The sequence below is a fragment of the Macrotis lagotis genome, chromosome 1, assembly GCF_037893015.1.
Source record: "Macrotis lagotis isolate mMagLag1 chromosome 1, bilby.v1.9.chrom.fasta, whole genome shotgun sequence".
Taxonomy (NCBI): Eukaryota; Metazoa; Chordata; class Mammalia; order Peramelemorphia; family Peramelidae; genus Macrotis; species Macrotis lagotis.
The window spans coordinates 287,075,888-287,103,770 of NC_133658.1; the positions used below are offsets into that span (position 1 = coordinate 287,075,888).

Genomic DNA, 27,883 nt, shown 5'->3' on the forward strand with positions numbered 1-27,883 from the left:
CTCAGAGACCTCCTCCGTTGTCAGGGGCAACAGCCCAACTCCCGAGACTCCAAAACAAAGGACTCCGCCAAGTCGGACCATAAAGACAGAGCAGAGTAGCTCGGGTAAGGATGCGAAGCAACCAGTTGGAAGCCCGGGTCCCGAGCTCTTGAAACCCAACAGGCTCCTATTTCCCCCGAATGCTCTTGGATCCTGTGCCTATCCGGCGCAGCCTTTGCCAAGGTAGCTTCTTCCCTGGGGTGTGACAAAGTGAGAAAGTGGAGGGTATGAAGAGTTAGTTTGGCGATGTGAGTACTCAGTCTCCTTCTTTCTTCCATTAATTCCCCCCTCTTCCATTCGTCCTTCTTTTCCTTCTCCCTTCTTCCATTCATCCTCCTCCACATTCTTCCTTTCTCCTCTTTAGTCATCTCCCCCTTAATCTTCCACTCATAAGTTCATCGATCCCCATTCAACACCCTCTCCCAAATTTCTTATCCTTTCCCCAAGCTCATCTTCCCTTTCCCTGATTTATCCTTGCTCCCACCAAATCCATACTTCCTCCAATACTTTGCTTTCTCTCAGTTTCTCCTTTAGGAAATTTGACTTCTGCCAAACCTTTCCCCATTCCATTGATCCCTAAGTACCCATGAAGTTCCTATCCACTTTTTCTCTTCCCTCTAATTCTCCCTTCAGGTCAGAAAGATAATCTTTTCATACCCTCCCCCCATACACATATTTTATATAACACTGCTTCCACCCCCCCCCCCCCGGCCAAACTTTCCCCTTCGGCTTCTCCCAAGCACTACCCCTCCCTAATATGAAAGTCTCTTTTCCTTATCTCCTCAAACCTGAGATCTCCAGTAGTCAGTCTCCAAAGGAAGCTGCCACTAGAGCCTCAGTGACCCTGAATTCAATTCAAGTAAACCTTTATTAGAGCTTTTGTTTCTGTGAGAAAGTCTTCTGGTTGACTTTGGATATTCCTTTTATTTTCTAACATTCTTTGAATTCTTAACAGAGACTTGGGAAGGAACTAAAAAGATGGCTTCTTTGAAAAGAGAAAAATCATTACCTGAAAATTTTCCGCCAAAGAACAATATTAGCACAGACAGCATTTCCCTGGTGGGGAAAATGAAGATTGTTCGAAGTGGAAAAGTCTATAGACAGATCTTTGATGATGAGGTATACTTTACCTTTTGCACTGTCCCTCCCTTCCCACCCCACCCCCGCCCCCATTAATATACCTAGTACAACTGACTTTGCCAGGATGATACTTTAATAGCTCCATAATCTCAACAGTGTAGTTATTCTCTCCACTGGAATGAATGGTAACCCCTCTTAGCCTCCTTATTCTCTGTTTCTTATCCATGTTTCCCCTGAAATCCGCCAAAGAAAGCAGTGTCATGTAGCCCTTTGACAATCCAAAGAACATAGGTGAAACCTCTGGATCCTTTTCAGAATAATGTTTTATTGCCTACTCTCATAATAGAATGAAATGTTAGATTTCAGATAGATGTTAGTGAAAATAAAATGTCATTTTTTCCCCCATCTAAGTTCACAGACCTCTAAAAATCTATCTATAGACTCCTCCAAAGGGCCTTGAATCCCAGGTTAAGAATCCCTTATATTAAATATTTATCCAAAACATTGCAGGCTTTCCTCTGGTCTTTTTTTTTAATATCTCAGGGGTGCCAGTATAGTATACTGTCCATCTTCTGACTTTCATTCTCTAAAAGAAGTTAGTGATTTTTCTTCCTGATTATACATGTCTTTAATAATTCAGTTCACTTGTCATAATGTACTAAAGTCTACTCATATCTACCATAGATCTTTCCAGTTCCCATCAAGTCATATATAATTTTGATCTCTGAGGATTATTCAGTTTGTCTTGAAATGCCAAGGGCTTGCAATTTCTAATGAATTGATTCTGTTATGGAATAGGTCCAGCTTGTTCGTTCCTTGGCAAATTGTCGAAAGAAAGCAGCACAACAGGGTGGGTTTGTGAAGAGTGGAAAGATCCCTCTAATCAGGAACTCTGAAACACCAGTAGGTGAACTCTTATCTCATCGTCAGAAAATGTGGACTCAGGCTCTGCCCAATGTCAAATCCGTGGAAAATCCTGTTTTGTACAGGTACATTGTGGATACTGTCATGTCAAGTTTTCTAGTTACACTTGTTTACTTCTTATCAAGCACATATATTGATAATAGTATATGGAATTACAAAAGGTATTTATGAATATTTTATATTAACTTGTTGAATATGTTAGTTTAGTTAAATTAAATATAAATAGAAATGAAGCTTTTGAACTCCAAGAGCTAAATGGTAGTTAAGAGATTAGTATAGTCAATAAGTCAGTAAAGTATTTGTCAAAAACTTAGTATGTGAAAGACATCTTTAATAGTTCCAAGGGCAGGTAAAGATAAGAAGGCAAAAAAAAAAAGGCAAAAGTTAATCCTGTTCTTAAGAAACTCTCAGTCTAAACAGGAGTGACAACATGTAAACAACCATGTATAAACAAACTATATACAGGCTATATATTAGGGGTAACCCACAGCAGAAAGACAGTAAAAAGAATACTACAATAGGTATCAAAGATATGAATCTGAATCACAACTGCTATTTGCTAGCCAAATGCCCTTAGAAAAATCTATACTTCTCTGAGCTTCAATTTTCTCTTCTATAAAATAGAAATAAAAATAATATTGCCTGAGTCTTCTTTCTCCCCTTTAAGGACTCTTCAGCTATGTTCATTGTGCTGTTAAAAGTAATCATTTGTTCAAATTCACAATTTTCAGCTTCAATCAGTGTTGCTCTTTTTCTTTAAAAAAAATTACTCATTTTGGGGCGGCTAGGTGGTACAGTGGATAGAGCACCAGCCCTGGAGTCAGGAGTACCTGAGTTCAAATGCAACCTTAGACACTTAATAATTGCCTAGCTGTGTGGCCCTGGGCAAGCCACTTACCCCCATTTGCCTTGAAAAAAACCTAAAAAAAATTCATTTCATTATCTAATTCCTAATTACATTTAAAATTTTTAGCATTAATGTTTTAAAATTTTTGAGTTCCAAATTCTCTCCCCCTTTTCCTTCTCCACCCCTTGAGAAGGCAAGCAATATTATATTGATTATACATGTGAAATCATGTAAAACATATTTACATATTAACCATGATGCAAAAGGAAAAAAATAACGCCCCAAGGAAGAAAAATAGTGAAAAATAGTATTCTTCAATCTGCATTCAAAGTTCAATGGTTCTCTCTAGAGGTGGATTTTTCTGTATGTGTACTTTGAAATTGTCTTGGATCATTGTTTTTATCAGAGTAGCCAAGTCTTTCACAGTTGATCATCATTACAGTATTACAATTATTGTATACAATGTTCTCCTAATTCTGCTCACTTCACTTTTCATCAAATCATTTAAGACTTCCCAAGTTTTAGTGAAGTTTTTTTAATGAATAAGATAACACATGAATTTATAGCAAAAAGCATTTAATAAAACCAAGTGAAAAGATAAAGAGGAGTGATTTTTTACTTCCAAATATGTATATGTAAATATATATATCATCCAAATATATACATAAAAATACACATATATAATCATCCTCAAATTCACATGCTGCCCTAGGAAAAAAAATGAATTCTTCCAGCAAGATCCTTATTCTGCCATTGTGTTCTATCTGGTATACCTCTCATATTTCCATCATTAAATCTCTTGGCAATCTATTGTGCTTCATTACTGCTCATTCCACTTCCAAAAATTGCCACTAGCTGACTCTTTGTAGAGTAACTGCTGTCCTCTGTTATGGGACTTCTCTACTGAACTGCTATTCTCATTTGCTGGAGCTATTTCTAACTACGAGAACTTTTCTTAAAGGGAATGATTGCTCTTTAGTGAAACTATTCCTGAGTGCTGTTTGAGTTTTTCTTTTCTTTTCTTTTCTTTTCTTTTCTTTTCTTTTCTTTTCTTTTCTTTTCTTTTCTTTTCTTTTCTTTTCTTTTCTTTTCTTTTCCTTTTCTTTTTTTTTGAGTCCCATAGCTGCTCTCAGCCAGCAAAGCAAAGTCTTTCAGATTTTCTTTTTTTATATTTTCTCTTGGTAAGAGTTCCCAAGGTCTACTCAATGTTTAGACTGGGGCAGGAAAATTCTTTTTAGTTTTTGGTAGATTGAGGCATGGTCCTGAAAACTGCCTTTCAGTGCCTCAAAAAGACATTTAGCAACACTGGAGTCAGTGAATTTTGCTTTGCATTTCTTCAGCTATACCCAGGTTGATGTCTTCCTTATTCACTTATGTGACATTTTAAATTTTATAAGTATTTTCCTTATAATAATTTTGTGAGATAATTAGTAGAAGTATAATTATACTCATTTTACAGATAAGACAATAAGGCTAAGAGAATTTGAGTATTTTCCCCAATATTGTGCATCTGGCAATTTTCAGGATCATGAGGGGAATTCAGGTGACTCTTGATACTTATACTCTTTTTACTACACCAGTATAACTACCTCAAAGAACAGTTAGATTTTGTTTTGTTTGTTCATCTGCTAGCATGGAAACTATTTTCATAGATGCAGATCAACAACTTATTGCCTGGGTCCACTGAGAGGTTAAATGACTTGCCCCCAGGATCACATGACATGTATGACTCAGAAACAGATCTTGAGCCAAGGCTGGATCTATATCCACTATTCACAGGATGATTTATTTCAAGGATCAAATGTGAAATAAAGCATTATCTATTGCCAGTTATTACTATTTTTGTTTCTCTCATGCTAAGAATTCCTCTTGGAGGCAGTCTAAAATCTTCAGATTTTAATTTAGGTTATTAAACTGATATAATTTCTAAGGACAAGGTGCTCACACTAACCATCTTAAGTAGGAGAAATCCATAAATCATCGATCTTTCCAAAGTTTACTGGATTCTACTTTTGATCTGAACAATAATTTAGGAAATGAAGGAAGGAAAAAAAGGAGGGAGAAAAAGAAGGAAGGAAGGATGGAAAGAAAAAAGGAAGAAGGGAGGGAAGGAAGGATGGAAGGATCTTTATTATGCTTATTATTTACCAGGCACTGTACTAAATTATGGAGATACAAGCAAGGATTCTCTATCCTCAAGGTGCTTACATTCTAGTAAGGAAGACAGCATTTAAAGAATAGTCTGAAAGAGAACAGGGCTACATGTGCTCTGGCATAGTTGGGAACTGGTGGCCAGGAAGTGAGATCGACATTTAGGAGCAAAAGGGAGTAGGAATGAATTGATCCAATAGGCATTGAATGTCCTTATTGGAATAGGTGCTGTAATAGTCCTCTTCTAGTTGACAATCTTATAAATTTGAGAGATTATTTAAAATTTCAATGATTGTGGTAGCTAGGTGATGCAGTAGGTAGAACACAGGTCCTGGAGTCAGGAGGACCCAAGTTCAAATCTGACCTCAGACACAATAATTACCTGTGTGACCTTGGGCAAAACGATTAACTCCATTGCCTTTAAAAAACAAACAAAAAATTTCAATGATTATGATTCAGATTTTCTCCTATTCATCAATTCCAGGGAAATTCAAATAGCTACTATGAAAAAAGCTCAAGAAAGTGAAGATGTGATTGCAGCCAGAGAAGTGAGAGGTTTAAATGACTTTATTGGTAAGCTGATGACTAACCCGTTTCCTATGTCTTTCCTAAATTACCTCTTGTGGGAAAAGACCAACTTGAAAACATATACATATTTAGCAATTTTGTAAGATCTTCTAAAATGAAACTATTCACATATCCATTGTACCAAATTATCAAGATGGATTTACAAGCAAAACAGCAGTCCCTGCCCTCAAGGAGCTCACATTTTAGTAGGGGAAAACAACATAGAAATTGGATCGCATATCATCTAATCAGGAGTTGGTTTTGCTAGATACTGTGTTCAACTTTAAACACAAAATATTAGCTGTGTTAGAGTGACAAATATGCAATAATATTTAATGAACATTATTTATCTTTGCATCTCAGAAGAATTAAGGTCATTTAAAAAGCATTATTTCTAAATAATAGACCGAGAGTAAGTCTAAAATATTTATCTTCAACCTATTTTATCTTCCATGTGACAATCTCTAGTTCAGAGATAATTGGCTTTTTAAAAAATAATTTTTATTAATTCCTTTTGTTTTTATATCTCTTTAACTTACTTTTGCATGCTTCCTCCTTCACCTTTTCAAAGAACCTGCCTATAGAACAAAGAATACTTTTAAAGGGAAGAAGAGAAAAACAATCAGAAAATCTGATTAATATATAAAAACCATTAGAAAACATATTCAAGGTTCCATACTTGTGGAACTCCAACCTCTGCAAAGGATTTAGGGGAGGTATCTATCTGTATCTTCTTTTTAACATTATGCTTATTAGTAATTTTGTAATATTTGCTTTCTATTTTGATGTGGTGATGGTTTTTCCACTATAGTGTTGAAGTCATTGTACATGTTGTTTCCTTGGCTCTGTTTGCTTCATTTTGAATCAATTCTTGGAAGTCTTTCCATGCTTCTCCATAGTCGTCATAATCGATCTTTCTTACGGCACAGTAATATTCTGTTATGGATAGCCAGATTTTTTTATAGAAGTCTTGATTTTACAGTTTCTTAGTATTGGAAATTCCATAAATCCATACTGTTTTTAAAAAATGACAGGTTGGGGGCAGCTAGGTGGTACAGTGCATAGAGCACAGGTCCTGGAGTCAGGAGGACCTGAGTTCAAATCCAGCCTCAGACACTTAATAATTACCCAGCTTTCTGACCTTGGGCAAGTCACTTAACCCCATTGCCTTGCAAAAACAATAAACAAACAAACAAATAAATAAAAATAAAAGCCGCAGTTGAGCAAGTTTTTCTATTAAGAATAACTGATTAGAGCTAAGATGGAAGATTAGAGGCAACCTAGTTGAACTTTCTCAATAGTCTCTTCCAATTCGAAAAATGATCCCTTAAATCAGATTTTGAAGCAGTAGAACCAACAAAAGATCAAAATGAAACATTTTTCCATTGTAAGATGACTTAGGAGGTTAGCAGGAAAAGTTTGGATACTAGATGAAAAATCTGTTTGTAGCCCACTAATGAAGTGGTAACAGCAGCAACTATAGCAGCAGCAGCCACTTTGGGAACTCTAAGTCCAGAGATTGTAAGGGTATTAGTTTGTCAGAAAAAAATTACATTGCTGACACTGTGTACAGCTTACACTGATTGTCAACTCTATGGCCAAAACATAATTCTGGGTCATAATTTCAGGGTCAAGAGGAGCACTAGAGGTCAGTTACAAGGTAGCAGCGGTCCAAGTCACAGTTCTAAGGCAAATAGGAGTGCTAGCACTTTTGCTTTTGGGACCCAGGGCTCTTTCTCTGGTAAAGACCAGAGGACAGACCAGGAAGGCAGTGATCACACCTCTCCCAGGATCATATCACCTTGGAAACACCAAAAACTTGCAAATTTCCAGAACTTACTCTGAAAACAGCAGCTTGAAAAAACTTGTGGTTTGGTACAATGCCTCTCTACTCTCAATTGAGCAAAGCCTGACTTTAACATAAAGTTTCAGTCAAGAAATAGATTGGAAAAACAAGCAAACAGCAACAACAAAAATGAATTTGAACAAAAAACTATTGTATTGGTAGGGAAGACCAAGATATAAACTTAGAAGATGGCAACAATGTGAAAATAGCTATAAACAGTCTCAAATAAAAATCCTAATTGAACCTGAGTCCAACAAGAATTCCTGGAATTAACAAAGAAAGCAATAAATGTGGTAGAGGAAAAATTGGAGAAAGAATAATATAGAACAATTATGAAACGATAATAGTTTAGTAAAAGAAGCACAATAAATACTGAAGAAGAAACACCTTAAAAAACAAAACTGGCTAAATGAAAAAAGATATAAAAGCTCACTGAAGAAAAGAATTCCTTAAAAATTAAAATTGGGCAAGTGGGAATGAATGTCTCCATGAAACATCAAGAAATAATAAAACAAAGACAAAAGAATGAAAAAAGAAGAAAATATGAAATATTACATAGGAAGAACAACTGACTTGAAAAATAGATCTAGGAATGATAATTGAAGAATTATTACAATGCTAGAAAGATATGACAAAAGAGCCTAAGAAATATTTCAAAAAACTATCAAGTAAAACTTCCTTGATATCTTGGATCCATAGGGCAAAATAGAAATTGAAAGAATTCACCTCCTATAAGAGATCCCAAAATGAAAATGCCCAGTGATAATATAGCCAAATTTCAGAGCTCCCAGGTCAAGGAGAAAATACTTAAGGCTGTCAAAAATGATTTAGATAACATGGATCCACAGTTAAGGTCACACAAGATTTAATGACTTCTATTGTAAGGAAATAGAGGGCTTAGAGTATTATATTCTGGGAGGCAAAGAAGTTACTGAGCAAAACTTAGTATAATCCTTGGGGGAGGGGGAAATGGACTTTATTGAAATAAAGAATTTTCAAGCATTCCTGATGAAAAGACCAGAGCTAAAAAGAAAATTTGAACCTAAGACTCAAGAAAAGCATAAAAAGATAAACATGAGAGAATATTCATAAGGTCTCAACAGAGTTAAATTGTTAACATTGCTATATAGGAAGATGATGTATATATATAGTGTATATAACTCTTTTTTTTTTTTTTAGGTTTTTGCAAGGCAAATGGGGTTAAGTGGCTTGCCCAAGGCCATGCAGCTAGGTAATTATTAAGTGTCTGAGACCGGGTTTGAACCCAGGTACTCCTGACTCCAGGGCCAGTGCTTTATCCACTGCACCACCTAGCTGCTCCTTGTGTATATAACTCTTTAGAACTTTATCTTTATTATGAAAGATAAACGGAATTTATATGGACAGAGGGCATGGATGTGAGTCAATTATGTTGAAATGATCTCAAAAAATGAAAAGGTAAAAAAAAGATAGACTAGAAGAAAGGAAAAGGGGAAGGTAGAATGAAGCATTTTTTTTCACAAGGAAGAGCTTCTAAAGTGGAATATAACATGTGAGGAGGTTGTGGGAGAGAGAGAGGCAAGGGTGGCAGTTTACAGACTTCTCAGCCCAAGGATTGTTAAGGACAGCTTGGAAGGACAGTGGGGAAAACTCTGCTGTACCAGAGTGAGTATGGAGCCCAGTCTAGCACAGACCTCAGTGCACATTTGGCCCCCAGGGACCAGGAATAGGCCTGGGGGAGCCACCTGGCCGGGCAGCTGTTTCCAGAGCACTAAACCCATGGACCATAATTAGGGAAGGGGAGATTGCATAGGTCTCATATCTTTCCCTGAGGCAGGATTCTGTGATTTTGCCTGTGTTCAGATCCAGGCTGAAGTCTGGACCCCAAGCACAGGAAAAAGAGCTTTACTGCCTTAGAGGCGTAGGGACCCTCCTCACAGTTCCAAGGCAGAGGAGAGTGCTTGTGGTCATCCACAGACCTGAGCACAGGCCAGGAGAGCAGTCAGAGCCTCTCATAAGACCTTGGAGGAATTAAGGTCCCTGAAGGAATCGAGGTCCCTGCAAAAAAATCTCAAAAACTTGGGACAGAGCATCCTCCAACCTGGGAGTAGAGCCCCACCTTAACAAGACTAAAATCAAGTCATAGGCTGGGGAAATGAGCAAACAACAGAAGAAAAAAAATCCAACCATAGACAATTACTTTGGTCCTATGGAGGATCAAAATATATACTCAGTGGATAGCAAAGTCAAAGCTTCTGTATATGAATTGGTCTCAGGCTATGGAAGAGCTTAAAAAAAAAGATTTTGAAAATCAAGGAAGTAGAGAAAAATTGGAAAGAAAAATCAGAGAGATGAGGGAAAATCACAAAAGCAAATCAGCAGCTTGGAGAAGGAAATAGTAAAAAAATACTGAAGAAAATAACGTCTTTAAAACCAGTTTAGGTCAAATTGAAAAAAAAAAAAGCAGTCCAAAAGACCATTGAGAAGAATGCCCTAAAAAACAGAATTGGCCAGATGGAAAAGGAAATACAAAAGCTCTCTGATAAAAATAATTCCTGGGGGCAGCTAGGTGGCTCAGTGGGTAGAGCATCTGCCCTGGAGTCAGGAGGACCTGAGTTCAAATACAACATCAGACACTTAATAATTACCTAGCTGTGTGACTTTGGGCAAGTCACTAAACCCCATTACCTTGCAAAAAAATATGAAAATAATTCCTTCAAATGTAGACTGGAGCTAAGGGGAAACTGATGACTTTGTGAGAAATCAGGAAACAATAAAACAAAATAATCAAAAGAATGGAAAAACTAGAAGGAAATACGAAATATCTCACTGGAAAAACAACTGATTTGGAAAACAGATTCAGAAGAGATAATTTAAAAATTATTGTGTTACCTGAAAGTCATGACCAGGAAAAAAAAAATCTAGATTTCATTTTTTAAGAAATTCTCCAGGAAAATACCATGATATCCTAGAAGAAGAGGGTAAAATAGAAATTGAAAGAATCCACAATTACCTTCTGAAAGAGATCCCAAAATAAAAACTGTCACGAATATTATAGCCAACTTTCAGAACTCCCAAGTCAAGGAGAAAATATTACAGGCAGTCAGAAAGAAACAATTTAAATATCATGGAGCTACAGTCAGGATAAAACAAGATTTAGCAACTTCTACATTAAGGGCTCATAGGGCTTGGAATGTGATATTCCAGAAGGTAAAAGAGCTTGGATTACAACTGAGAATAATCAACTACCCAGTAAAACTGAACATACTCTTTGAGGGGAAAAGATGGATATTCAATGAAATAGAGGTCTTTCAAACTTAACTTTCCTGTTGAAATGACTAGAGTTGAACAGAAAGCTTGATCTTCAAGTACAGGACTCAGGTGAAGTATAGAGGTGGCTATGAAGGGCAAATTCTGAGAGATTTAATGATGTTGAACTGCTTGTATTCCTGCATGGGAAGATAATACTATTAACTCATATAAACCTTCTCACTTATTTAGAAGGAATATAGATAGACAAAGCACAGGAGGGAGCTGAATATGAAGGTGTAATATAAAGATGGAGTTAATGGACAAGAAAGGAAGAGAAAAGGAGAAAGAGAAAGGAGAAATAGAATAGTCTAAGCCATTTCACATAAAAGAGGCAAGAAAAAGCTTTTGCAATGGAGTGGGAGGGGAAAAGGTGAGGGGAGTGAATGGACCTTCATTCTCATGAAAATGACTCAGAGAGGAAATAACATGCACACTCAATTGGGTATAGAAATCTATCTTACTCTAGAGAAAAATAGGAGAGGAAAGGGGACAGGGGAGGGGAGGAGGGTGTAGGGAATAGAAGAGAGTGAGGGGTGAGGGTAGTCAGGTACAACACACTTTTGAGTGAAAGAAGAGAGAGAATAGAATAAATGGGAGTAGGGAGGAATAGGGAGGAGGGAAATGGAAATACAGCTAGCAATAGCAGCTATGGGAAAAAATAGTGAAGCAATTTCTTTGATGGAATTATGATAAAGAATTCTATCCATCCAAAACAGAGAGCTTGATGTTATCTGAAAATAGACTGAAGCACACTTTTTTCTTTTGCTTTATTTTTCTTGAGGTTTCTCTTGGAGGGGGGTTATGTTTACTTTTACAACATGACTATTGTAGTAATGTTAAAAAATTTTTTAAATTAAATAAAAATACAAAAAAGTCTTTTTAGTTTTCCTTATGTGATTCATTTTTGGTAACTCTTGCAATTTGAGGTTAAAGTTAATTCAAATTTAGACTCTTTCATCTAGGGAATTTATCAAATTAGACATTCCCCTTTCCAACCTCTACCTCAGAGGAAAAGTACAAAGGAATAGTTAAATGGGAAAGGAATGAGAGCAGTTTCTTGGCTTTCTTTTATAGACCAACACAGAGAGATGGTTCTTCTTACAGGAGTCTGACAATCTTCCTGAGATTCCCCATTCAACCACTTCTGGGGTAGTACATTCATAGGAATCAATTTCCTAGAAGAAATGAGATTTCATCTGGGAACAACCTAATCAATGACTGTATTTGATCTTTAAATAAGGTGTCAGTGGACATTTTTATACTCTGTAAGATGACATTTTTCTGATCATAAAGGTACCCACTACCCTGTAAGTTCAACATTTTGATTCGGGAGCCCCACTTGAATATCTCCCTTCCCCATACCTAAGAAAATCTGCAATATGACTCACAATCTCAGAAAATATCCAGGAGACGTTGCATAGTGCAGTGAAAAAAATATTTTATTTGGAGTAGGAAGATCAAGACATAGATCCCAGTTTTGCTACTTTACACCTGTGTGATCTTGGGAAGTCCCTTAAACACACTGGGTTTTGGTTTTATGCTAATCACAATCAGAGGGATGGATGAGTGAATCTGAGATTTTTTCCAGCTCCAAATCTGTGATCTCATGAAATTCCAGCAGTTGTCATCAAGACTGAAAAGCTTTAATTATAGACCCAATAACAAATCACATGAGGATGAGTATATTTAAATTTTGTGAAGCTCATCATATTGGTTTCATAGGTAATGAGTTTTTTCTATTATAGCATTTCACAAAGACCATATCTTCTAAGGCATAGAAGAAAAGTGTCCATGAAGGGATGATGCATACTGAGAAACCATAGAGCCTATTCAAGGAACTGAGACTATAACTATTCTTCCTCTTGAAACTCTGTTGAAGTTTTAGAATAATGTTTCCCATTTATTTTTTTTAATTTTTATTTTTTTCCCAATTGAGATTTTATTTTATTTTTCCATTTACACTTTATGAACATTTTTCTTTTTTAGCAAGGCATTGGGGTTATGACTTGCCCAAGGTCACACAGCTAGATAATTATTAAGTGTCTGAGGTTGGATTTGACTCCACTGCCAATGCTCTACTATGCCATCTAGCTGCCATGATATGAATGTTTTTCAACATTCCTCTACATGCATAAGAATATAAGTTACACAATTTCCTTCCTCCCTCCCTTCCCACCCCCTCCCCTCAGTGATGAGTCTTTCTAGTCTCCCATTTATTTTTGCAATTAATGCTTTTAGTTCTTATTCCTAAATAAGCATTATGATCAAAAAGAAATAACTTTTTAAAAAATTTTAATATTTTATTTTTTCCAACTCTATGTCAAGATAATTTTTAGCATATGATTTATGCAAGATTTTGAGTTCCAAATTTTTCTCCCATCCCTCTCTCCTATAAAATAGTAAGCAATTGGATATAGGTTATTTACTATCATGTAAAACATATTTCCATGTTAGTCGTAGTTGTGAAAGAAGAAACATATCAAAAGAAAAACACAGAAATAGAGTAAAATGAGTGAAAAAAATATTCTTGTTTTGCATTCTGAGTTCATCAGTTCTTTGACCGGCTGTGGATAGCATTTTCCTTTCTGAGTCCTTTGTATTTGTCTTGGATCATTGTGTTGCCAAGAAAAGCTGAGTCATTCTTAGTTGTTCATCATGATACTATGTACAATGTTTTCCTGGTTTTACTAATTTCATTTTGCAACAATTTGTACAAGTCTTTCCAGGATTTTCTGACATCTGTCTGTCCATAATTTCTATCACAGTTTATACCACAGCTTGTTCAGCCATTCCTCAATGAATGGGCACCCCCTCAATTTCCAAAATTTTGCCATTAAGAAAAGGGCTGCTAGAAATATTTTTGCATATGTAGGTCCTTTTCAAAGGGAGATAACTAGCATTGGATTAAGAATGAATTTTTCAATTTTCCCCCAAAAACATGAGAAAGAAGGAAATATTGAAACATGTGACTATAAATGACTGAAGGTTGAATGGACAATCTGTTGGTCAACAAGATACAAGATTTGGGGCCTGATCTTTTGCATCTTATATGTATCAAAAAGAATTTTCTAGAGACTGTTTGCTTTAATTGTATATTCTTTGGTGATAATGATACATAATAGTTCCATCAGCTACACTAGAGTTAGATTAGTTGTTTTTTTTCAAATTAAGATCCATGAATATTTAACATCTCAGGTCTTTCATCAGAAAACATGATAAACACTTCCATTGTATGTATAGTCCCATATATAGTGGGTATTTGCTAAATAGTTTAAATGAAAATGAATAGTGATTATTATCATCTGAACTTTGTACAGAATAAAAGTCTTCCCTTTATAATTCTGAAGTTGGAACTTTAAGCTTCCTTGCTGGATCTTGGTTCCATTCTGCTGATCTATTATCTCATCTTCTCTGCTGTTTTTTTATAGTTCCTGAGAAGATTAATAGTGATATCATCCAGCGGTTGGATAACCGAAAAAGACGCATCTATGATGCCAACTTGAGAGACCTACAGAAAGAAATATCACAGATTGGGATGGTGAGATTTTATACCTCACCCCCCCACCCCAATCTATCCTACATGCTGTTCCCAGATTAATCAACCTAAAACATTGCCTCAACCTTTGATGGCTCCCCACTATCAAACAATCTCCTCAACTTGGCATTTAGAACATTCCTCTGTAGTCTAGAGCAATATTCAAACTTTTCCTTTAAGGAATCTGTTATTTCCCCTCTCATCCATGGTTTTTTTTAACTTATTTAAACTCTCTCCTGCCTTCAAGTTCCAAACCATTTCTTAAAGTCTTCCATGGAGGCTTTCCTGTCAATTCCTCAATAATCTCTCTTCCTCTGAATTTGTAATGTACATACTAAATGTACATTCACTTAGCACTTTGCTTGCAATATCTCATTATTCATTTTACCATCAGATATTTATTAGTTTTGTGACTCTGGGCAAATCACTTAACCTCACTGTTCCTCAGTATCCTTAATCTGTGAAAAGAAGGGAGTTTGACACTTATTGACATCTAGGGCCTAATCTGTGTTACTATGATTCTGTGCACATGTATGGTATAAATCAGTTAAAGAAAGGAGGTCAAGTTGTGTGTGATATTTGATAGGTAATAATGTTCCTTGCTTATTTAAGGAGATGGAGGCCCTTATCGTGGAGCCTGGAGAGAAGCTTTTGACAAAACTGTCAGAGCATGATGAAAATATTGATGCTCTCTTCAAAGAAATTGAAGGTGATATAGAATCAGAAGTTTTCAAAATTCAGGTAAGAACACAGGTAAAACAGATCTCAATCCTGCTGTGGCTACCTTGACTTCCCCATTGACTTTTGGACCCTACTGCTTCCTCTAAAATCCTAACACACATGCTCTATTTATGTCTTTTTATTTGGAATGTTTCTGTTGACCTGCCATAAACTACACTTTGCAGACTTTGTGGGAACTAAGGAATAAGTTGAGCAAGAAATCTTTAAATAGGAGAAAATACATCAAAGATTTCCATATAGCACTGAAAAAAATTGAAGCCTACAGAGTTGAGAAAGTAAGTTAAAGTTTACATGGTTTCCTTCTAAGTTGTATGTTGATGTTGTGGTGATTTTATTCAGAAGCAATGACAGTGATGTTGATGATGATGTTTGTCCTGAATGATGAAATAGGATACAAGTAATAATAGTACTAGTCCTTAGATCTCAAAGAAGACCACAGCATCAGGGAACTGATGTATGTAAGTGATACATGTAAGATTGATTATAGTGAAGGGTTGTTGTGCAAAGATACCAGCCTCTCTATCTCTTCCAGAAACATGTAAGCCCAGTCGCCTGACATAAGACCAGGATGACTGGTGATGGTCTGGATGTAGTGGCAGGCTTTGACCTTTTAGAGCCAAGTCTTTTTCAGACTGCTGAGGATCCTGGACACTGTCATGCTTAGGGGATTTTGAGATAAAAGAACCTTAGTTCAAATCCTGACACAGATGTTTATCAATGATCTGATCTTGGACAAGCCACCTAACATCTCTCAGATTGTTTCTTCTTGGTAAAATGGGAATAATTATACCCTGCTACTTATCAAGACCCTTTTTTAATGAGACATTATATGTATAGTGCTTTATAAAATATTAGAGCAGTATTTAAATGATAATTGTAATTTTTAAATTAATATTCCATGAAAAAGAAATTGAGAGTATTCATGATGTTGTTTTTTTAATCTCCAGTTAGGAGAAATACTGAAGAAATACATGAAACTTTTAAAAGAGAATGCCTATCTCCTCTCCCCTGATGTAGAAAGGCTGATACATAAAGAAGCTATGGTAAGGCAATCTTCATAGGTGATAGTCACTCTCTTGGAGTACAGCCAAGTCATAAAATATGCTGTTCCATATTAGTAAGTTTTCGAGAGGACTGAGAAAAATAATATTTAAATAATGCTCACTATGTGCCAGGCACAAATATAATCTCATTAGATCTTCACAATAACCCTGAGAGGTAGGTGCTGTTATTATCCCCATTGGACAAATAAGAAACTGAGGCAAATACATTAAGTGACTTGTTCAGGGTCACACAGCTAATAAGTGTCTGAGACTGGATTTGAACTCAGGTCTTCATAACTTTAGGCCAAGTGCTCTATCTACCACACCACCACCTAATCCACCCCCACCCTAGATGCCAACAAATTATTTTAACTGTTTGGTATTTCAATATTTCAATATTTTATATTATATATTCTTGTCTTCTTAGAGTATGTTTTGTTACTGCTCAGGACAATGTTTTCATTGGTATAGGGAAGTCGTGGTGAGGTTATTCCCTCTACCAGTGTCTTAAAGAGTTGAAGAGGAGCTCTTAATGGGTTAGTGACTTACTCAGCCTCTTCCTGACTCTGAGACTAACTCTCTAGCCACTACTACACACTGCGTCTTATATTTTCTTAGTATTTGCTTAACATCATGTCATATTTTCATATCAATATAATTACAAACACCAGTTCTGTACTGTGCATGGGAACTATCAAATTGTTCATCCCTATGCTAAATGTGCCTATGTGACCATGCTTGTTTTGTTTTTGTTTTGTTTCTTGTGTTTGCATTTTATAGTTTTTCTGTCTCCCTCTATCAGCATTAGCTCCTTGCTGCTGTCAATATAGAAGTTCTTGGGAGGTTGAGGGGGGAAATGGAAGGAGAGGTGGGTGGGGTTAGACTATATGACATTTTTTTGGTATCTCCATTTACCAAAGCCTCCTTGTATATAGATTGTATTTAATATGTTTTTGTTCAATTGAATGAAATTGAATTAACTGTGTCATCAATTCATCCCTCTTGTGCTTTTATAATTTGGTGCTTTGCAACTATTGTAGAATAGGAAATCTGATTACTAAGTTTGTTATAATTTTGTGTAAAATAAAAGCAAATAGCTTTCAAATGAGGGCCTGAAGAATCTCACATATTAATAAAATTTATGTCCTTCTGCTTTTGGTTTTTGGAGGACAATTTTGCTGCTTTGTAAGAGTCATGGCTGCATTCCAGTTAGTAAATCCTTTTGAGAAGTGAAAAGTTACAACAAGGCACACACACATATATGTATAGAAATATTTTTATATAAAATTATATGTATGTATAAGTATGTATATCTTTACAATATAAATATTCATGCATATATATATATATGTATATACATCACATAAATCTGGAGTGCTTTTTTTGTCCATATAGGTTATGTCTATTCACATGGGTCTGTCTAGAGGTGGTTCCAAGGCAGGCAAGAAGAAACCTCACCAGCATCTTCTCCCCACAATCTTCTCCTAAAGAAACTTTGATTGCTACCAGAAACTAATTTTCCAGAATTTGACTACTCTGCTGTCCTCAGATAGGGAAGTTATAAGGCAAAACTTATATTTGTCTACTCCCTTAAATATTATTAGTCTAGTGAAAGTAATTTTTAAGTTAAAGATAAACTCCTGATAGCTATTCATTAACAGAAAAGGAGTACTACAAGTTAGATATCCAAGGATTGACTCCCTTCCCCTTTAGATGTCAATTCTATAATGAACACAACATAGTTGGTAAGCAAATCAGAAATTTGATATAGTATACATAGGAGAATAAGCAAAATAACTCAGTTCAACCAGGACAGTCTCAGATTTCACCCAAGAGACTTTTTTGTTTGAAAACACTAGCATAATAAATTAGGCATAGGGACATGATAGACACTGCCAGTTCCTGTCATGTTTAATTCTTCCCAGTGTCTATTTCCACCTTCAACAACCTGAAGAAACATTGAATTTACTTATCTTCTCTCCCGGTGCTAGAAACCAGTAAAGTCTAGGATCTCTTTCCTTTCCCACTCTCATCAACTCTACCTTTAATTCAGGCTCAGAACACTGATCTCCACCAATGAGGAGAAAGTCCTATACAGTTTGTTCTTTAAGTCAGGGTTTTACACACACACACACACACTATATACATGTATGTATATCTTAGATACATATGTACATATCTTTTACAATATGCATATACATACATATATATCTGTGAATGTGGCATATGTATATGTGTATATTTAGAAATTTCCCTTTTTCTTGTTCTGTTGATTACCATCATTCCTTTTACTGTTATCTTTGGTTAATATGCAAAACTATAATCATCTTTGAGGTAGAAACTTGTTCATTTAATTTGTTTTACATAGGGGAAAAAGGGTTTTTTTAAAAATTTTTCCTTTCTTTCTTCCTGCAGCATGATGTATTGAAAAAAAACTTGGAGTCTGGGAGACCTGGGTTCAAATCCCACCTCTGATACTAATTATGCTGTGTGGTAAAAATGAAATTCAATATCTTTGAGCCTCAACTTGGTTATCTATAAAATGGGGATAATTTTAGCTGTAGTACTTACCTCATAGGGTTGTTGTGAGAATAAAATAAGGTAATGTATGTGAAGCAAGTCTTAAAGGCTTCACTAAACATAAACCTTTCTTTCTTCCTTTTTTCTTCCTTCTTTCCTTCCTTCCTTTCTCCTTCCTTTCCTCCTCTCTTCTTTCCTCCCCCTCTCTTCTCCCCTACATTGTGCAAAACCTAGTACTAAGTTCCTTGAAGACTATAGAGAAGAACAAGACACTCCTGTGTTCACAAAATTTTTTGAATCAAATATAAACTTTGACAATAAATACAAGTCAATGTAAAATGTGGCAGAGCAATAAGAGACTCGGACTACTGAAGAGGTGACATGGTGCAGTGGGAAAGAACATAAAATTCTGGCTCAGGATGACCTAAGTTCAAGTGCCAGCTCTGTTACTCACTCCCTGTATGACCTTAGGCAAGTCACATATCCTTTCTTGGCCTCAGAAAAATGAAGGGGTTGAAATACCAACTTTAGTTTCCTTATCTGTAAAATGGGAGGGCTGGAGTGTACAAGGAGGGATGAGGATTTTTACTGTGGAAAGAGAGGGAGAACTTTGTACCCCAAATCACCATTTCCTATCTAACCATTACAGATGATAAACCAAGCCCTGCTAGGAAATCAAAGAGCCATTGCTAAACTGTTCGTTAATCTGATGGAATCCAGTCTAAAGCAGGAAATTCATAACCAACACAGGTGGCAAGATCTGATGAAATTCTGGAAGAACATAAAGAAGGAATCAGTGATTCAGAATTTCAGGTCTATAACCTTATTAAGAAAAAATTCTGGAACCTCAGATAGTATTTGCATAATGATTCAAACTGTCTGTGCTTTTGGTTGTGAGGCAAGGCTTTCTTCTGCAAAAGGGAATAAATAAATAAATAACTTCTGCCAGGGTTTCTAAAGCATAATAAAAACTACCTTTTGGGCAGGGAATGAGGTGGGGGAAAAGAGATATATATTACATTCATTTTTAAATATTCAACTTTATTTCAATTCCAAATTCTTTCCCTCTCCTTTTCCTTTATCCTTCCTATCATGAAAGCAAGAAAAACAAAACTTGTTATAAATATGTATAATAAAGCAAAACAAATCCTTATGTTAGCCATATTAAAAAGAAAGAAAGAAAAATTCATTGAGTCTTTCACCTATTTGGAAGTAGATAGCATGTCCATTACATTTGTTCATTTGCATATATAATTATTTTAAATATAAAAATGGTCATATTGAAGTGAGTCTTCCTGTTAAAATACAGGGGAAACTAAAGCCCTTAGACATTCATTTGTGGTTCAAATTAGGATTTCTTTATGGTCATAGCCTCCTTGCTTAATCTGGGAATGGGGAATAGGAGAAAAAATAATAGTTGAATTTTTGAAAAATAGATTTCTGGGAATGATATTTAAAAATCTGTGTAGTTTCCTTTACATTGATTTCCCATTTTTCCTGCCCAAATATTTTTGTGTCCTTTAGGGAATTCATGGAAAGTAAGAATATCCAGCATCCTCCATCTGTAAAACTAGAAATGGATCACATGATAAGTGAGTTGGAAAGATTAAACCAGGAGAGAATAAGAATTCTCAACTCAGTCAGGTAGGGAGAGTGGTGAGCAAAACTAACTGGAATGAATGCAGTTAAACAACTTGAATCACTCACTAATAAATGAAAAGAAATAACTAATTCTGAGGTAGGGAAGCAGAAGGAAAGAAGGAAAGGATGAATATAACAAATTCTAGCTTCAAGATATTTTCTATATATTTAAAACTAGTTCTCAAGGAAGTAGTGTCCAATGAAACCCAGGAGATTGGAAATGGTGGGTGTTCCTCATTCCCCTCTCCTAATCAGGCTTTTGCCCTGGTTCACATGCACTGGTTAATTTGGTCAGTGATGACATGGGGTAGGAAGAAGAAGAAGGGAAAAAAGAGGAGGGAGAAATGAAGAAGAAGAGAAAGGAGTAGGAGGAGAAAAGAGGAGGCAGAAAAAGGAGGAGAGAAGAAGAGAAAAAAGAAGAGGAAGAAAGAGGAGGGAAGCAGGAGGGGGAAAAGGAGAATGGAGGAGGAGGAAGAGGAGGAGGAGGAGGAGGGGGAGAAAGGAAGGAGGAGAGGAGCAGGGAGGGAAAGGAGGAGGGAAATTGGAAAGAAGAGAAGGGGAAGAAGGAAGAGGAGGAAGAGAAGAAGAAAAAGGAGTTAAGGAAGAGGAGGAAAAGAAAAGAAGAGAGAAGGAGAAGGAGGGAAGAAGAAAAGGAGGAGGAAGAAAGAAAAAGGAGGAAAGAAGGAAGGAAGAAAGGAAGAACAAGGAGAATGAGAACAAGAGGAGAAAAAGGAAGAAGATTACAAGGAGGAGAAAGAAGAGGAGAAGGTCTGATCCAAAAGACAGAAATGTTTACCACAGCTAATCACAATTGGGTAGATTCAATGAGATCTGTAGTTTCAGATTTCTGTAATTCAAGTTCTGTAATTTCAGATTTCTGAAATTTTGTAACTTGGTGGAGGAAGGATTGGGGGGTTGGAGAGTGCCTGGGCCACTTTCTGACCCCATGACTCCCTATTATGTGCCTTGAACTGTGCTCCATACTTTAAAATATTATCTCATTTGATCCTGGGAAATGGATGTTGTTACTAACCTCAATTTGTAGTTGAAAAAACTATGAACAAGACTTGAGATGACTCCTTCCTGGGTCACATGGCTACTAGGCCTCTATAGCTAGTGTTGAACTCAGATCCTCCTGACTCTGAACCCAGCTCTCTCTGCCTGATCCACAGTTCTGTCTACTAGCCTACAATAGCTCCTCCTTCAAAACATCAACAAAAACTTGTGGCATCATAGACTGATACAGCCAATCTATTGGTATCAGAGCACCTGCCTAATTAGAAGGGGTGGGGAAACTGTCAGGGCTCATTCCATGCTATTTTCTGGGGAACTAGGGAATGCAGAAGCACTGATTCTTGTATTAAATCCAAGACTCCTTGAACCATCCTTAGTTGAATTTTGTCCAAAAAGCTTAATGTAATCCATTTTATTAGGATGCTACTTGATTCCATTAAGGATAAGTATGAATTTTGTTGTGGAAAGTGTATTGCCTCCTTAAAACTTGCTTCTTTTCTCAGTGATATTGTGACTCCAGCCTACACAAGAGATACTTTGGATCAATGGTATTCCTCTCTTCAGTCTTCAAATAAAAGGTTAGGTAAGTGGTGGTATTGGAGAGCTAAGACTCTGGGATTTTTTCTTGACAACTATTGAAAAAGAATAGAGACAAAGAATGATTTAGTGGAAAGAATCATAAACTTGGAGGTAGGAGGCCATTTAGTATCTGTGTAACCTTGTAAAATAAGGGGATGTCTCCTAAGTTTCAATCTAGGAGCCTTCAAGTTCCTTCTCTGACTTTATTATCTGTGTCATCTTTTGCAAGTTATTTAAAATCTTTTGCTTTCATCTATGATATGAAGAGAGTTGAGAGAAGGAATCATCACAGCAGCAGACTAGGAGTCACTATAATCCAGGCCCATCACACTCTTAAGAGACTGGGAATTTTACTCTTGATCTTTCAGTTACCATTATTCCTAAGACTTCTCTTGTTTTTCTTGCTGTTTCTATAATAATTGACAGCCAACTCTTGTGATCAGGTTGTCTCAAGCCCCTTTTTCAACTTCCTTATTGTCAACCTGACTTCATCCATATCCCATTCTAATTCTGCCTACTTTTTTCACTATGCTCTTTGGAATTCCTGTTTCATAATGAACAAACTCTCTTCTACACTGGATCTCTTTCTTACTAAACTCCCAGACATCTTCTCCAGTATTGGTTCTACCTTCAGACATACTAATCTTTTTTTTTCCAAATTGGAAAAAAAATTTAATCACAAATCAAATTTACATAGTGTTTCATGGTCAATAAAATCACTGAAAGTTTCACAAAGAAAACTCCTGAATGCCAGGGACATTTTATGAATCTATAAGAAATCCCACAGAACTGTTCTCAGATACTCCCCCTTGACCATGGGGCAGGCAAGGATGTTCAGATATATTGGAGGGGATCATTATTGAACACAAGAACATTTATTAAGTGTCTGCTAAGAGCCAGGCACCATATAAGGTGCTGGGGGTGGGGAGTACAAAGACAAAAATCAAACAAACAGTATTAGTCTTCTTATACAGGTGGTTCAAATACATAAATCACAACTATTCAATCCAAAATACATATGAATTAAAATGGTTTTGGAAGATTTGACTAGTTTAGGATGAGCTCCTCATTGAGTTGAGAGTTGTCCACCCATCAAAAATCTGAGTTTTTATAAAATAGTTTTTAATTTCATTTCCAGCAGCTTTGATTTGAGCTCCTGAATGTCTGTAACTAGTATTGAAATTTCAAGGAGCTGAGGCAGAAGAACTGGAGAGGATGCTTACTGTACCATGTTGAGAAAACACCTCTCCACCAGGATGGTCCTCCAAACAATCACCAAGGATATGGGAGGATGAATGAGTGTGTGTGAATATAAGTGTGTGATACATGACTGGTAAGCTTGAGCTGTGTTCAGAAGCCTGTACACATCAATAAGTCTATAAATGGTTTCCTTTAGTGTTGTGCCAGTGTCACATGACTGGCAACCCATCCAAGCTGTGTAGAAAATATCAGAATGATGCTCTCTGGACAAGGGGAAATCATAATCCAAATGGGACTCTAGAGAGAAAACTCTCCAAATGCAAGTCCTGTATTGCAATTGCAAATCTTTTCTCATATTAGAGACAGACCTCACAAAGGAAGAAAATCAGCACAAGTAGAGTGCTAGAGTCTTTCAAAGTCTGCAAAGGTCTAAGGCTAATGGCAGAATGTCTTATGTTCTTTCCAGAAATAACTTATTTTTTGGAACAACCAATGTGGGAATTTATTTTTGTCTACAAATTCATTGCAAAGGTTGAGTTTTTTGGGAGGACATTTTTTGGGGGGAAAGTTTATTTTTGTGAAGGAAAGTTTATTTTTATTCATTGAAAAAATTTATATTTTAAAAAGAACTTTCTTTTGTCTGCCAAGTTGCTGAGACCATCACTAATATCCATCATCACCACACCAGTAACAGCTGAGAATACTGCCAAAATCAGATGCCCCACCACCCCACAGGTGCCAAAGAGTAAATGAGAAGGTATTAAATCACAATCTTCCTCTAAAGCTTATAAATACAAAGAAATGTGCAAATGTTTCCTAATTCCTACCCATCTATTAAGAGTGATGGAAAGAATGAGAAGTTTGATCCTGCTGTTTCCTATGTGAAGAAGTGTGAACAGTCAGCAAGTGTGAACAGAAAACAAGGAGAAACATTTTTCCAACCTTCACATCTAGTAAGTGTGGAATAGCTCTAAGCAGTTCTGACTGGGTTTCTATTTTTTTTAAATTAAAAATCAGAAAATGGGAAGGCTTCATAGTAAGGGGTACATAGACCTCAATAGGAAGGACAAGGGAACTGGTTCTACTCAAGGTGACTGACTGTTCTGTAGCTTAATGTTTAATATTTCTATAATAGCAAAAGTAAGCATTTTAAAGCCCACATTTAAACTTTCCCCACCCAGATGATATCAACAGCTCAAAAGGGGAAGGTCACAAGTAAAAAAAAAAGATTCCAAGTTTTTAACATCTTTTCAGGACAATCATCCCAAAAACACACAGTGGATCATAGATAAGAACCAAGAGGGACCTGGAACTTTGTGCAATGGCACATACATTTGGTTAAGTTCACACAGTAAACCATAGAAATGCACTGGCTCTGATGGCTACCTGTGGAAGGACATACAGGCTAACCCAGTGCCTAGAAAGTGTAGCCCCCGCCAGCAGTGTCTTCAGGTAGCAGGGCTTTAGTGATGCTTACCGTCCATCCACAGTCCAAGAAGGACAAACCCAAAGCAATTAAACACTGCCAACCCAGATAAAACACAAAACAGAGATAGGCCACAGAGATTACAGCAGCCACCACATAAAGTGCCAAGTCCCCCAAGTCTTGAACATAGACAGTCACAAAGTACATACTGATGCCACAGATAAGAAAAACAAAGATCCCACTTATTATTCTCCAAATTAGTCCATTGGCAAAATCATTCATCACTGGATGAAAACTGGTAAATGTGAGGACAGGGATGAGGGCAAAGGGAAGCTGTAAGCTCTGCAGTACATTCAGGAAGTCATTCATCCCTGTCAGATGCTCCATGTCCTTGAAGACTGCAATCAATGGTGTTGGGATGATAGCAATAGAATGTGTCAAGATCACTCGAGCAAACTGTGACCATTTTAAGTTCAGGAATCCCTCTATGACAAACTGGCCAGAATAGGTCCTAGTTATGGTGGAGCTCTGCTCTGCAGCCAGGATGCCAACAGCCCAGATGTAGAGTGCAGCAGGCCCAAAGTAACATCCCAAGACTACTTCCCCTTTGTAGAGTTCTACACACTCAACAGAGTGTCATTTTGAGGGAAAAGGTCACTGTGAGGACTGCTATTATTGACACAAATCTCATGCACTTGCCAGTCTGTTTGACTAAAAAAGGCCTCAGCAAAGATTGGGATGACAAAGACATTGATGATGAACAAGATGAAAAGTGCGATGCAGGACTCAATGAAGAAGTACTTGTTGGCTTCTCAGACCTCCTGTTTGCTGGACCTGTTCACCTGCCTGGACTTGACTAGTGTAGAGTGCAGATACATGTTGTGTGGCATGATCAAAGTACCCACAATGCCCACAGCCTGCTCAGTCTGTGGGGTGTGACAGCCTGAACAAGAGGGTACGAACATGCCCCGCAGCACCTCAGCCTGGTTAGGTTTCACTGCAACGTATTCATATCCGAAGGTCAAGGTCATGATGGTGATAAGAAAGCCAAAAAATGCTTCAAGTTTCCCCAAACTATATTTGTCCAGAAAGAGAAATACGTAGGTATCTGCTATGGTAATAAGAACTCCAGCCCACAAAGCCCTCCCAGCCGACAGAAGATTGATGGCAATAGCTGACCCTATGACTTCTTGCATATCAGAGCCTATGATGGCTGTCTCCACCTTCAGCCACAGAATAATTCGAGGGATCTTGGGATACTGCTGGTGACACACTTCAGCCAGATGCAGACCAGTGACAACACTCAGTCTGGCTGCCAGGCGCTGCAGCAAGAGCCCCACCAGAGTAGCCATGAGGAGTACCCAGAGCAACTTAAACCCAGCCACAGCACCAGATTGCAAATCAGGTTCAATGTTCCCTGGGTCCAGATAAGCAATGCTCATGAGGGAAGCCAGGTCCTGTAAAGGCCCAGAGTTTGGGGAAGCTAAAACAAGAATACTCTTCATCAGGAACCAAAATCTTCTCATCAAAGTAGGTGATGAAGGGCTCTTCTTGAAATGCAGGTGCTTGTGAAGGGGATTGATTACTATAGATGGTGTTAACTGCACCCAGGCTGGTGGTGTCCCCATGGTCTCCAGAACCATCTTCAGCAGGCATCTTCTCTTTAAAACTTAATGTCATGGTGGATAGTGGTACATTCGAGGACTTAGAATAGGATTTCAGCTCACAGCTGGGCACAGCCCCATCCTTAGCCAGCTTCTTCCCCATGATGCAGAACTGGTTTGCTCAGACATACTAATCTTAAAGAAGAAATCAGAAAACTAATTTACTCTGCCAGACTCTTGCCTTTTCCTCTATCACTCAGCAGTCAAAATTTGAGTCTATTCAAATAAAAAATTTCCACCCAATCCAAATTATTGTGACCACCTCCTTTCCTCCCCCAATCCAAATTGTCTGCCTTCTTTTTCAAATATGCAGCAACTGACTTCCCATCTTTCTCTCCTCCTCCTCCACTTTTGCTCTTACACAATCACTGTGATAATCCCTCAAAAACCCTATCTACCTCTTCAGTCTCCTTAAATCATAGGACTTGCTACCTCATTTCACACAGAGGGTTAGTCACACATGAGCTCTTACCTTATGTTATCTTCTACTATCCTAATAGAAGCTGACATTCTATCTAACCATAACTACCTATCATTTTACTACTCTTTTTGATATAGGTTACAAATACCATGAAAGTTCAGGAGAGGCAAATTTAAGAAGATATGAGGAAATACATCTCCCTTCTTTTCTTGGAGAGATGGGGAAGTATGGGTGTAGAACATTCCATACAATCGAAGCGTATATTAGTTTTGCTTAATTGTTTTTTCATTGTAAGGAAAAGAACTTGGGGGTTGGGGAAAGAGGAAGGAGTTCATATCTGGAAAGGACTATGGCATAAAAACAAAAAGCATTAATAAAACTTAGAGACAGAGATAACACAGAGGTCAGTGAAGGGTAGAATAATAAAGGAAGATGTCGGGTAGGAGGTGAAACTCAAACTGAATCTGAAAGAATGTGTGTGATTTGTATCATTCAAAGGAAAACCAATGAGATGAGTGAGTATGGAAATATGAATGTCTATAAAAAAGTTCATGGAATGAGATTTGGCCAGTTGCAATGAAGGCTTCCTATTGAAGACAAGCAAAAACATATTACTGGATAGATAAGATGAGTCCAGACCATAGTAGTCTTGAAAACCAGGGATAGAGTTTATGCTGCAGATACAAAAGGCTTTGGAACTGGAGAGAGGTAGGATCAAAGTTTGGTAATAGAAACATAAACTAGATAATGGTATGTAGGATGGTTTGTTGTAAAGAGAGACAGGAATCAAGGAGACCAGGCAGAAGACTGGCAATAGCTTTTAGGTTCTGGACTAAGGAGGGGGTAGTGGGAATGGAGATTAAGGATAAAGAAGATAGAAGAGAGCAACAGGCATTTTAAAGAATTTAGAATAAAAGCTCCTTGAGGACAGTGACAATTTTGTACCAATTCCTGGCTACTTAGAAGGCACCTGATAAAAACTTTTTTTGAATTGAATCAAATTAAGAAAAACCAATAGGATCTCATGGATTTTTTTTAGCTTCGATTTATAGAAATACTTAATTTGTATGACTGGCCATTAAATTCTTCCCTACCAGCCTTTGGTGAAGTAAATAATATAATTTGCAAAGATCTATACTTTTCTTAAACTAATCCCGTAACTTGTCCAATGTCAGCTGGGATAAAACTTGAGTTCTATGTAGATATGTAGATATGTATGTATAAGTGTTTAACAATCAGTTTTCCAGGAGGGAAAAGGTAAGTTTGATCTGCCTTATTAACATTTTCTTCATCACTTTTTAAGACAATCAATAAAACAATAAATTAAGCCCCAGTTTGTAGCATTTGCCAAATT

General features: G+C 36.9%; 1 protein-coding gene and 1 pseudogene across 6 annotated transcripts in view; one reads left to right on the forward strand and one right to left on the reverse strand.

Annotated features, from left to right (window-relative positions):
- Nucleotides 1–37: 37 nt before the first annotated feature.
- Nucleotides 38–27,883, forward strand: part of CCDC180 (coiled-coil domain containing 180) — a 126,426-nt gene continuing 98,580 nt past the window's right edge. For 4 of the 6 annotated variants that reach the window (XR_012473562.1, XM_074210795.1, XM_074210798.1 and 1 more), the window contains exons 1-11: nucleotides 38–222; nucleotides 995–1,158; nucleotides 1,918–2,108; nucleotides 5,526–5,614; nucleotides 14,174–14,283; nucleotides 14,893–15,021; nucleotides 15,186–15,296; nucleotides 15,969–16,064; nucleotides 19,234–19,397; nucleotides 20,109–20,228; nucleotides 21,743–21,822. Coding sequence is in view for 5 of the 6 variants with exons in the window: in XM_074210795.1 (XP_074066896.1) it covers nucleotides 180–222; nucleotides 995–1,158; nucleotides 1,918–2,108; nucleotides 5,526–5,614; nucleotides 14,174–14,283; nucleotides 14,893–15,021; nucleotides 15,186–15,296; nucleotides 15,969–16,064; nucleotides 19,234–19,397; nucleotides 20,109–20,228; nucleotides 21,743–21,822 (1,297 nt within the window). In the remaining variant the exon portion in view is untranslated. Of the gene's footprint in view, nucleotides 288–994; nucleotides 1,159–1,917; nucleotides 2,109–5,525; nucleotides 5,615–14,173; nucleotides 14,284–14,892; nucleotides 15,022–15,185; nucleotides 15,297–15,968; nucleotides 16,065–19,233; nucleotides 19,398–20,108; nucleotides 20,229–21,742; nucleotides 21,823–27,883 lie in introns of all 6 variants that reach the window. The other 2 variants (XM_074210796.1, XM_074210797.1) reach the window with 2 other exon arrangements.
- Nucleotides 24,426–26,211, reverse strand: LOC141505204 (natural resistance-associated macrophage protein 2 pseudogene; annotated as a pseudogene).